General features: G+C 37.4%; 1 protein-coding gene across 1 annotated transcript; it reads right to left on the bottom strand.

Moving 5' to 3' along the window:
• Positions 1-77: 77 nt before the first annotated feature.
• LOC106069740 (uncharacterized) lies at positions 78-11,002 on the bottom strand. Its single transcript, XM_056022841.1, has 3 exons — positions 10,753-11,002; positions 5,201-5,463; positions 78-3,769 (listed from the first exon to the last, which is right to left on the bottom strand). Exons 1-3 carry the CDS (start codon positions 10,778-10,780, stop codon positions 3,518-3,520), a joined length of 543 nt encoding a protein of 180 aa, XP_055878816.1. The 5' UTR covers positions 10,781-11,002; the 3' UTR covers positions 78-3,517.
• Between the last annotated feature and the right edge of the window lie 1,853 nt (positions 11,003-12,855).

A 12,855-nucleotide genomic window follows, 5' to 3' on the forward strand; every position in this document is an offset into this window, starting at 1 on the left:
TTTTTTCAAGATGTAAGATAATTATTGCGTTTCTTAATTTAAAATCATGAGTATTGTAAGAAAAAACTACATTCCAATTAAAGCTTTGTATAGCTTCTTTATTGACATAAAAATAGAAATTATATTATTAAATATTTACAATGGCTATTAAGCAGACAGTATTAACTGCCTAGAAATATTTATTGAGTAAATAAATATCAGTTAAGAAAATATTGATAGCATTATTGGCCATTCTCTACGTAGTTAACTATAAATTATTAATTGTAAAATAAATACATTCATAGTTTTGTTCAGACAAAGTACCATTGAACACAGTAATTAAATAACACACACACAAAAATCCACCAGACTAGCTTTCAAGGTTACCTGTCAACCTTTTATTAGAATAAGTTTTACAGAATGCTGGAAAGATAAACCAGCACCCTAAAGTTATAGACAGCTATTGATTGAAATAGGTTCCTTGGTAATACATTTAGATATTTGTGAATGTTTAGATATAACAATTACATCATCACTCAAAAGAGTTGAATAAAAATAATATATATTTTAATCACAAGCTTGTACCCTACCAATGCCAAAACACTGAGGTATAAAATTAAGGTTCACATCTTGGTTAGTAATCCACAGGTACCACATTCATAATCATGACTTCATCTTGCTTCATCAGTAATGTTTTCTTAATCACACTATTTATATTCCAAGGTCAAGTGCAATGGGAGGAGAAATTACAGAGTTATTTCCCATTGCACCGTAACACTTTTTAATGCTATGGTCAACTTTCAATATCAATACACTACTTCTCTCCCCTTCAGAACTTTACATCTTTTTATATTTTTAATAGCAGTGTACTTAGTGATCTACATAAATGGCTTCCCTGTCGTCTGCAACCAAAGAAGCACATGTGTTACATCATAGAGATTGTACCCATTTTTGTTTTCTACTTAACATTGTTATTGCCAATACCAGTAATCCATAAGCCCCTTATTTTCCCTTAGAATATACAAAATTTAACTGACTAGAGCTTTATAGATATTATTGCATTGATTAATACTACAAAACCACAGCTTTGTTCTTGTGTTTGTTGTTATTAAAAACGCAATAAGCAAATGAAAAGTAATGCAAGAATTTGATAAGTGAATAATGAGACGTAGCAATAAATTGCATTCCATATATTTGGTGCTCTACTAAATGACAGACAGTAGTGATGGTTCTTGGAATGGTTACAAAATCAATTGAATTAAGTATTTTAAAATGCAGCAAAAATACACTTCAACAGTATGAATTAATATATATATATATATATAAAGTACCAAGTCTTCAAATATAAATAAAAGCATACCATAAAATCTATATTTGTGTATAAATATACTGAAACCCAGCCTTGTCACAATAATTTGTCATCAATATAATAAGTTTTCTTAAAAACTAGTCTTAAAAATTTTTTTAGCCAGTACTTCAGTAAAAAAAATACTTGTAGTTTGCACTTGGTCTGGAGGTTGGACTATACCGGTATCATGACCAATTAGAAGCAGGAAAAGTCAAAGAAATAAGGAAATTTTTATATGTCGGTGATGTAATATAAAATTCATTTTATGTTGGACAGATCTTACCTACAGCCATGTCTCTTTTTTCAAAAATAATATAATAAAAATATAAATGTACACATTTAGTTAGTAAATTGTAAGTAAGCTTCAATGATGTATAAAATAGTATAAATACTAGATATTGACACCATTAATTCTATGGCCTCCTTCATTCGCGAAGCGACTATGGATAATCTCATGGAAATGAGATGAATGCCTGGGCATTAGCTGTGGTCGGAACGATGTCGCCCACACATCAGTTCCCTCCTCTCCACGCAGTAGTAAATATGAAAGATAATAAGGATAATTATTAAGAGAGATCTATTTTTAAAAAAAAAACGCAAAGAAGAAGTCACAGTTAGTATGATTACAATGTTAAGACATTCTAAGCTCCAGACAGCTTTAGAAATGACAAAACTATTTTTTAAATGTTTCAAATGAATGATCATTGAAGCTGCATAATTGCTAAATTATTCAACATTGTTAAGAAAATACAACTAAAATCTGTAAGAAACCAACTAATTACATATTATGTCTTCTTAGAACATGATCAAACAAATGAAATGAAACATTAACTTTTCGAATGACATCTGGTAATTTATATGCGACATTTAAAAAAAAAAGTGACATAAACCTTTTAAGATCCACACACTTTTGGCCCAGTAAATAAATGGATACCATAGTGTGTTGTTGAAGAAATAATTGTGTTACATAAAGGTATCATAAATACAAATATTTCTTCATGTATATTTTAGTTTCAAATACAAACTATCCTTGTATGACACATACCACTACATGATGTATTATGATGGCATAGATCACTATGTGATGTTTTATGATAACATACTTCACTACATGATGTTAACACAGATCACTATGTGATGTATTAAGACAACACAGATCACTATGTCATATTTATGACATAGATCACTATGTGATGTCTAAAGATATTTTCAACATTGTAGCACTCAATTTTTATTTCAGTTTAACTGTAATAAATTAATTTTATTTTACCTGTAACACAAACTTTTTGATATGCTTTAGTTTTGGGCATATACAAGATGCAAGAGATATACTCTATTGTTTCATTATTAGGCCAATACATTTCTTTTATTCCTTTGATTTCACTATGTTAAACTGTTTACTCCTTTCACCACATATGCCACTTAAATAATATAATAATAAGAGAATAATAATTTTTTTTTAAAGTAGGAAAAAAAAACAACTAAAACTAAATGCATAGGCTTACAAAAAAGAACACTGACTATTTTAAAAACAGTGTACAAGTGGTCTCCCTTTCTTTCTCAAGCTAGGGAAGGATAAATGACTGACTTCTAATCATTCTTAATTGTTAGTCTGTTGGTTTCTAATGAAACAAAAACTTAGTGTATATGTTTCACATTTTGTTTTAGTCCAGGCCATTCACAGCATTCATTGTGTTGAAATTGATTTGAACTGTTTGTTGTTTTTTTTTTTTTACTATATTTGGGCAGCTGTTTGAGAAAAAACATTCACGAGAAAGCTAAGAAGATTTTAGAAATAAAAAGTTACCCTTTGGGTCAGGATTTTGTGATTCTACCATTACACAAAACATATAAGACATAGATAGCCAAGACAAACAGACGCAAAAACTTTTTTATACCCCCTGGCAATCAGATCATTAAATAAAATTAAACTATCTGATATAAACATTTCACATGTAAATTATGAGTGTGTCTGGTGTGAATGTTTATTTTGGTTTTCTATAGTTATGAATCATTATATTATTAGTGATTTTATTATTATTATTAGGCCTATTTTGTATTTATTTATTGAGCTATATACATAATTAGCAAATAATACAAAATAAGAGGACCCTAATAATTTGCTTTCCTCAAAATTTGTATTTAAGTTTAAAAATGAAAATGCCATTTTTGTAAGCGGAGCAGACGAGATCATGAGAACCAGTTGAAGTGATCTCTGTATGTGGTCACTTTCCCAGCCGGCTGCATTGACTGTGACGACTGTAGTCTGGATGGGACTTTAGACAGTAGAGCCTGTGTGCTTTCTTGTCTGTTGTATGTGGGTGTCCCTCTGGGAGAAGCAGACAAGGGTGACCAGAGTGGAGAGGCAGGCACGGGAGATGATGGTACGGACCTGGAATATCTTGATGGCGTCGGTTGATTAGGCGGCTTTTGAAAAGATTCCTGGGAAAGAATACAAAGCAATTAGAAATGGATATCATGATAATTCTTGTTTAAGTCTTTATATTAAAAAAATATATATCAATTTATGAATGCAAAAAAAATAGGTTGGTCTATTTCGGCACAGTTGCATTGCTGGAGGGGTGTGGACCACACAGAGTGACCCACAGTTAATTTTACAGTTAGTACAGAGTTTTTGATTTAGCATTTATATGCTATTTACATAAAAAAATGGAACAACATATTATTGTAACGTTTAAGCTTTGAAATGAAATGTAATATAGGTTAGAAGGGCAAACAAACATTCATTGACATTGATTAGTTTTGCACAAAAACATCCGGAACAATCAATTATAGCTACTTAAAACTATTGAGATGTTATGGGAGGAACATTAAAGGGTAAATCAGATTTTCAATAGTGTATAGAGTTCTTGTGTATTTTATTTAAGCGTGATGGACAGACAGACCGACCGACAAAACGCACAAAAATAAGCCTCTTTTATTCTGATGGGGGGCATTAAACAAAAAATAAATAAAATCTGATTATTTTTTAAATTTTGAGGGAACATGTTGGACTGTAAAGATGCTTGTCACGCTACTGCATAAAAGTAACTGCATAAAAAGTCCATTTTAAAAAATGTGTTTGATATTTACATACAAAGTGCATTCTTAGCCTTTATAAACAAACAGAAATGTTTTCTTTTAATTTTAGCAGCTAGTTGACCAGAAAAAAAACACATATAACTAATATTTAAATTTGTTGTGAACATTTCTAATACATCGTGCGGATATATGTGACTTAATAATACTGAAAATACACAGAAATTCCCCTTCGTTGTTAACATATTGTAACATTGCCTCCCTTACATTTACGTAGTTGTTTTAGAATTTGTGTATTTTTATGAAAAAATCGCTTGCATAATTAATTTTATAAACTAAACGGTTTGCTTTTAGAAAACCAAAAGTAGCCGTTGCACCTAACCATTTCAAGCCGCATCGCATGGTGAAATAATATTTGTCATTTCTCTTCTAGTTTTCGAGATATGATTGTGACAGACGGACATTTTGCACAAACCTAATAGCTGCTTTTCCCCATACGGGGGCCGCTAAAAAATCACATGACTGCTTCAAAATAATTGATGTGATTTAACTCAATATGTTTTTTTTTCTTTTAAGATTTTGTATATTATACTTGTTTTTTTTTTTTTAAATCTAAAGGTAGGAAAACAAATACCATGTTTTAGCTTCTCTTTCAACACTCATCTTAGGCGTCCTTGGTTACCCAATTAGCCGCCTCCCTGTAGTGTATCATCTTTTTCCCAGATTAAACAAGAAATGTTTGTCAATTAACGCTCACAAATCTTGATATAAATCTTGTAACTGCATGTGTCAGTGACGCAGGGTTGACTACTATATTTAAACAAGGGCACTCACTCTGTATGTTGTGGTTGACCTGGCCGCAGAAGAGTTCTGACTGTTGATCGGGACGATGTAGCAATGTAGAGGAGAACCTCGCTGGCGGCCGTTACTGGACTCACTGGAGGAGTTTCTCCTGCGACCCTCTCTACCATGTACTTCAAGGCTTAGGCTGCGCCCAGCATCCCTCCAGGCACTGCGTCCAGGGGACTCGGGACGTAACTCTCTGATATTACCACATCTGGCACAGAGTGATCTTGGCCTGGAATCACGCCGCGAACCTATATTTTGAAAAAGATTTTGATGACATTATAATTAATAAACAAATTGAAGCAAGTCAAATATGACTTACCATCTCTTGGGCCCTGCTTACCATATAGGCCTACTTACGTTTTATTAGACAAGAATCGCGCGATTTCTATAAAACATAAACATAGGCCCTATCACTTACGAGTACCTATTTAATTTTTTGTTCAAATTACATTCGACAAGTACCAACACTTTATTTATACATATAATTTGTTACAGAACATAGTGTAATACAGAGGTAACAGATTGATAACACACACACACACACAATAGCATGAAAGGCGATAACTTTACAGTGATATGTTGTAGGCCGAATTATAATAACACTTGTCTTCGAGTCCGAAGATTTAGGTGGATTGAAGTATTTCACGTGGCTACGCAGTCCAAGCTGTGACCTACATATTTTGCCACAACCAACGTAGGAATAACCGTTGTCTTCCGGTGGTCGGTTGAGGTTCTCTTTCCGCAGTCTACGTGATAGTACATTTCATTTTGGTCTCAAATGAGTATCCCGCAGCCTTTTTAATGAATCCCCAGCTGTCTCGTTCGGAAGCCGCTTTCTGCCATGTTTTCTCATCTATGTCAGTTAAAGCATGGTGGCGCCTAAGCTGGTCTATAAAGCGTTTTCGGGGAGCACTACTATTACGCCGACCAGCTAACCAAAAAAGATTGCCTTTGGTATGCGGTAGTCCACCAGACGGGATATGCGTCTTGTCCAGAGTAGCAGCCAATGTAAAAGCAGTCCATGGACTCTGTCCTTACCGGCAGTCGCAAGAACATCGTTATTTGTTATGCGGTCTTGCCATCGTATGCCATTGGAGCGCAGAGACCTTTGGGGAAAGCGTTGAAGAAATCAAGTTGCTTTCTGTCTCGAATCCATATGGAAGTGTTGAGAGAAACACTACTTGGTAGACACTGATTTTTGTAGGCAGGCGGAGCGATTTATTCCGCAACACTCTCGCTTGGAGGCGTCCAAAAGTGCTACTTGCCTTAGGAAGACGGTTATCAACTTCTCTTGAAAGTGATTGGAAGCTGTGCTTTCCCAATTTCTAAAGTGGTTTATCACGTTGAGGGTGTGTCCGTTCAAGGTGATCTTTGGGGCTGAGTACATTTTTTGGATGACTTCTGAAACATGACGTCCGATGTTAATTGTTAACCTAAAGGAAGCGGCAGCGTGCGCCAATACGTTATCAGCAAGCGGAAGCTCATGATCAGTAGGAGCAAGTAGGGCACAATCATTGGCATTGAGAAACTCTGTGACTTTTGTTTCACTATGGGACATTAGGCACCGAAGGTTCACCATCTGAAAGGAAACTGAGGTACATGCCTTCGAGCAGTCGCTGCCTCTTTTGACCCAGCATTTCACCAAAGAAGATAGCAAACAGAGTAGGAGCAACTACACAACCCTGCTTTACGCTATTTTCTATGGGGAAGAGATCAGATAGGTCATCATTGTGTATAATCTGGCGTCTTTGTCCAGTATGTAGCTGCTAGAGAATGTAAGGAAACTTGGTGACATCCAAGCTTTGACTAATTCCTCCATAAGCCATTGCGACTCACCGTGTCAAAAGCCTTAGTAAGATCTACAAAGGTAGCATATAGAACAAGGTTCTGCTTCCTGCACTTTTTGTATTTGTCACATGACAAATATCATGTCGGATGTACTTCTATCTGCTCTAAAGTCACATTGGCTCTCCGGTAGCAGTGTGATAGCAACTCTTCCACAATATGTAGAATTGGTCAGTCGAGCGCAAAGATATTTCCTGCTACTGACAGAAGAGCTTAACTTGTCATCCATTTTATATGTGGCATCTCGAATCTCGATGGTCAGGAGGAACAACGCATTTTTCCCAGCATATAGTGAACTTGTATGTTAGCTTTCTGTCACCTCCCATTTTTAAAGACTTCTGCCATAAGATGCTTTTGCTTTTTTTTGAGTTTATGAGAAGCAATTTCAACTTCCTCAAATGTCGCTGATTCATCTTACAATTTTCTAAAACAAATATGTGCAAGTTTCCTCAGTTACACACTTTTTGTCACTAAATAACATGCTATGATACTCTCTCTAGTAAATCTACCTTGCTGGTTATAGAATAGATCCACCGGAAGATCTAAACGGCGCCATGGTTATGCTGGGCCATAGGCCGTCGAAGCGAGTTGTAGAAACAGCATGTGTCTCCAGCGTCAGAGAAACCCTGGCTGTTTACTGATAATTCAAGCCACCATTCAATTTTTAGTCTACGGACCTTTGCAGAGCGTGACATGAATCTTTATAGAGGGATCTGGTTGCAGTGTTATTGGGGTTCGCAAGAACATAGAAATAGCAGTTTCGTTTTTATATTTTTTGTAGTTTTTGTATCTATAGCGCTCGAAGCATTGTTCATAACAAACCTTTCTCTATTGGGCTTACTGCAGTACCCCACGACTTTGGCTGTCACGTCCTGGAGTGTTGTTTTTAGCTGACCCCCATGTACTCACTGGATCATCATCCTGGGAATCTCTTTGAATTGATCTTTTGTGTCAGCCAGCTTATCGGCGTTTTGTTTTCTGGCCCTAAAGCAGCGATTTGTTTTATGGCCCTAAAGCAGCGATTTGTTTTATGGCCCTAAAGCAGCGATTTGTTTTCTGGCCCTAAAGCAGCGATTTGTTTTCTGGTCCTAAAGCAGCGATTTGTTTTCTGGCCCAAAAGCAGCGATTTATTTTCTGGTCCTAAAGCAGCGATTTATTTTCTGGCCCAAAAGCAGCGATTTGTTTTCTGGCCCTAAAGCAGCGATTTGTTTTCTGGTCCTAAAGCAGCGATTTGTTTTCTGGCCCTAAAGCAGCGATTTATTTTCTGGCCCAAAAGCAGCGATTTGTTTTCTGGTCCTAAAGCAGCGATTTGTTTTCTGGTCCTAAAGCAGCGATTTATTTTCTGGTCCTAAAGCAGCGATTTGTTTTCTGGTCCTAAAGCAGCGATTTGTTTTATGGCCCTAAAGCAGCGATTTGTTTTCTGGTCCTAAAGCAGCGATTTGTTTTATGGCCCTGAAGCAGCGATTTGTTTTCTGGCCCTAAAGCAGCGATTTGTTTTATGGCCCTAAAGCAGCGATTTGTTTTCTGGCCCAAAAGCAGCGATTTGTTTTCTGGCCCAAAAGCAGCTATTTGTTTTCTGGCCCTAAAGCAGCGATTTGTTTTCTGGCCCTAAAGCAGCGATTTGTTTTCTGGCCCTAAAGCAGCTATTTGTTTTCTGGCCCTAAAGCAGCGATTTGTTTTCTGGCCCTAAAGCAGCGATTTGTTTTCTGGCCCTAAAGCAGCGATTTGTTTTCTGGCCCTAAAGCAGCGATTTGTTTTCTGGCCCTAAAGCATTGTTTCCTGATCGTCCTGGTGGTGATGTTGAGCTTAGCCCGAAACAAGGCCGCGGTGGTCCGTGTAACAGTTGGCACTCGGCATTACTTTAGTGAGTGACACAGCTCTAGCATCGCACTGCCTCACAAGTATATAATCCAGCAGACGGCAGTGATTTCAGCGTGGATGCTTCACGTGGTCTTGAATTTTTTGTTGTTGGAATACTGTATTGGTGATTGCAAGTTTTGCTACAGAGCATAGTTCTAGCAGTAGACTGTCGTTACAATTGCAGCCGCCAATACAATTTTTGCATAGGTCACCCGACAAAGAGTTATAGTCATTTTCCACTCGGGCGTTAGGTCAACCATAATATGAGTATGTCAGCAGCGTCACGTTGCATAGGACTCACCTCAGCTCACCATAGAATCTTTCTTTGGTGTGCGGACATTCCAGCAGGTATCCATTTTTCGACTCCTTTTTTTTCCCCACACGTGACCAATGTCATTAAAAAGTTTTCAATTTTGATTGGATGTTCAAATATATATACTATGTAAAATTTCTCCAGTTTGAAACAGTCCTATTATATTTATCTAGAGACTATACTTATTTCAAACTTTATCCAGGGCTTTTGAAAGGGAGTATGAGAATGAACCTGGTAAGTTTTCCCTTAGTTTGATGATGATGATTTAAACTCTCGAAGGCTGTCGTGCTGATTGTGTATATAAGTTAAATACCACATTAATAAAAATGTTCCAACACACAGTACACACACACACACACATACATACATAGACCTACACACATACATACATACATACATATATATCCAAACAAAACACGTTTAATGCTGATTACGTTAAGAGGCTTACAAGAGTGGCAAAGAGAAAAGTCAATAATAATATCATCAGGTAACGTGCTTGACCTATCTAATCGATAAGCACTATAAATAAACATATAGCTCTATACTTGCCTCATTTTATCAGCTGCCTAAACACGTGTGACAATAATACTTGGAGGCGTAATGGGGAATGTGAAGATAATATCAATAGGGATTGTTTGGTGGTGAAATCTGTCTTGAAAAAAACGGCCTAATAATTAAATGTATTATTGCGTGCTAAAGGTATATGTGCTTTTGACACAATGACTATTATCTCTTACTTGCATCAACTTGACATAAAACAAGAGCTTATATTTAAGTCCAAGATGGTGTATGTAGGTCTATTTGAACTCATTGTAGATTCACTAGTGTTAACGTCGATATTTAGAAATCTTGTAACGCAGCCACACAGTAACGTAGCTAGTACTTCAATCACGTTGGCCTTAAATTCTTTTATACTAGATAGTACCCACTCTTCCGTTGGTAGTCAGTCTGTGTGGTAAGCGCTTTGAACTGCCGTCACCAAAGTTCATATTTCGAATCTTGCGGTCCTATTCTTTATTTCTGAGAGAACGATTGAAACTTATAACTTGAAACTGCCTTTGTTTCTTTGTCCATCCTACCAATAAATTATATAGTCTATATAGGCTCTAAATAAATAAGATAAGAATACATTATATAGGCTATATAGGCCTTTGTCCATCCTACCAATACATTATCTAGGCTATATAGGCCTTGGTTCTTTCATTTGACCACGGCTAGACTTCTTTAGAAAAACCAATTCTCTGGTATAAAAACTTAATAAAATTTATTTCCTTCATTTATTTTTCTGGTAGCTAATGTTTCTCGCTTCTAACAAAATTAATTATGAATATGGCGCAATCATGCAATAAACGGCATGCGCTTGATTGCGAATGAAAAAAAAATGGGAGTAGTGTCCTCATAAACTTAACAACTTAGTGACCAAAAAGATTTATAGGCCTACAATTGCTATTTTTATATTATTATATTAGTCACATTATCACTGATTGATAGATATTGTACTGTGGTGGTCCCCACCTACCTTTCATGATATAGACTGCTTCATTCATTGTAATCCAAAGCCAACTTCAAATTATCCACAAACAACTTCAGGAAAACACAAGAATGCAAATGATTTTGTTTTAAATGCGGCCCGCGGATCGAGGGAGAAAAAAACTATTTAAGATACAGAGCTGGACTTGAGTGTAGTACTATCACAACATTACACACACACACACACACACTGACACAGAGCAACACGTCCACACGTTCCCACATAACTCACTGGCGAAATATGTAAAGCAACAGATGGCTGTCGTAATGTGCAATGGCAGCGTCTCCAATTCCTTCAGCGGCGGCGACAGCTGTTATTGAAAGATTGGGGAAACTGTAAAAAGTTGAAGTAACGCCTTTTAGGTTGCCTATTATTGTGTGCAACATGTTCAAGGTGGAAGTCTCTTTGTGTTTCGTTCAAGGTGGAAGTCTCTTTGTGTTTCGTTCAAGGTGGAAGTCTTTGTGTTTCGTTCAAGGTGGAAGTCTTTGTGTTTCGTTCAAGGTGGAAGTCTTTGTGTTTCGTTGCGTTTGTTTTCCTACCGTGCGCACAGTGTTTGAAAACACATCTACGTCATTTCAACATTGGGCTGAGAGGGGGAGACTAAAAAAGGAAAACATTCGTGAAAACTTTAAAGATGTTCATACATGGTGGGAAAACTATAAATAGCAAGCGTTTTAACTTATTTTTAGAGTTGCAGAATAACATTTTTTTAAGCAAACAAACCGGACAGTAAACATACTCCACTGCAAAGAGCAATCTACAACTAAAAACAGGACACATACCTCTGTTAATTTACCATCTTAACAAAATAAATTCCACACAACTCCCTCTTTGTAGACACTGCGCCCACCCTTATGAAACCGTAAACCATATCCTCTTTGAATGCCCCTTCCTAATCCACCTTAGGCAGACCCTACTACCACTACAGCCCAACAAAACCAACACCTTGTACAGCAGTGCTGAACAACTGAAGAGAACAGTCTGCAAAAGAGCTAAGAGCTCAGCAGCAAAAAGCTGGCTAGAAGAAGAAGCTCCTTTGTTTGTAGCACAAAATAAATTCAGTCAGGAGGAACTTTGGAGGAAGTATTGACTTTCACTTTATGACGTGTAACTTATTGTTACGAATCTCACTATCCAGGCTCTCTGCAAACTGCACCATACACCACCAACTTAAAGAACTTGACAACTCAGGGCTCCAAAGTAACGTAACACTTTAATAGTTGAATAAATAACAGCCAATACTGTACAATTGGCAACACGTACACTGTACAAATATCTCTCCGATAACACCGTTCCGCAGTATCAACTCTTACACTGGCCTCTCCGTCTCGTTCCGGGCTTGTACTGGGTTCAACAGTTCAGGACTGACTTCACACACTAGGCTCGTTGTGTCGGACTCGATCGCAGACCAAGATCAAGACGCCAGCCGTCTCAACTGTACTTGACAGTACTCCGCACTGAACCGTCGTAATGCTCCGTACAGAACCACACCGCTGAACTGTGCTGTAGTCGACCGGACTGTAGTGAACCAGGCTCTGAACCCCTGCCGTGAACCTCCTTTCTGAACCGACTTGACTGCGACACCGTCGCTCTTTATATAGGGTCCCTACTGGCCTTCTAGAACCGGACAGAACGCCGCTCGACGTTTCTAGGTGGTCAGATGACTACAACTCTCGTGACGCTACTGAGCTCTGTTCACGACGTCGAACCTTCCCGGACCGCCGTCGATCCTTCCCGAACCGCCGTGTTGACACTTGTCTCGGCTGACCGTCGTAACTCGTCACGGTTGACCGCTCCTCTAGCGCTGGCCTAGGGCGATTTGCGTCGGCTGACTACACACACACCACTACCCCTCTCTGTGCCACCACCAAGTTTATAACATTATTTAAAAACAAAAGGGCAACTAACTAGCAGAAATAAGGAAAAATTGACATGAAGATAAACTGCCACACACTCGAGCTCAATTCTATGCATTTATAATTGGCAACATTAAAGTTCCATTTAGCGTCCTTGACATTGTTTAGTTTCTAGTGAAGCTCTGCAATCGACATCCTCGACACGGAGGTCAAGCAATTAATAGAAGTCTGAAGG

Source organism: Biomphalaria glabrata, chromosome 1 (assembly GCF_947242115.1).
Source record: "Biomphalaria glabrata chromosome 1, xgBioGlab47.1, whole genome shotgun sequence".
NCBI lineage: Eukaryota > Metazoa > Mollusca > Gastropoda > Planorbidae > Biomphalaria > Biomphalaria glabrata.

Excerpts from the sequence above, each read along its gene's own strand:
- LOC106069740 (XM_056022841.1), bottom strand. The coding sequence starts at position 10,780 with ATGAATGAAGCAGTCTATATCATGAAAG. Across the intron at positions 5,464-10,752 it reads AGCAGTCTATATCATGAAAG|GTTCGCGGCGTGATTCCAGG; the intron begins GTAGGTGGGGAC and ends TTCAAAATATAG. Across the intron at positions 3,770-5,200 it reads GGTCAACCACAACATACAGA|GAATCTTTTCAAAAGCCGCC; the intron begins GTGAGTGCCCTT and ends ATTCTTTCCCAG.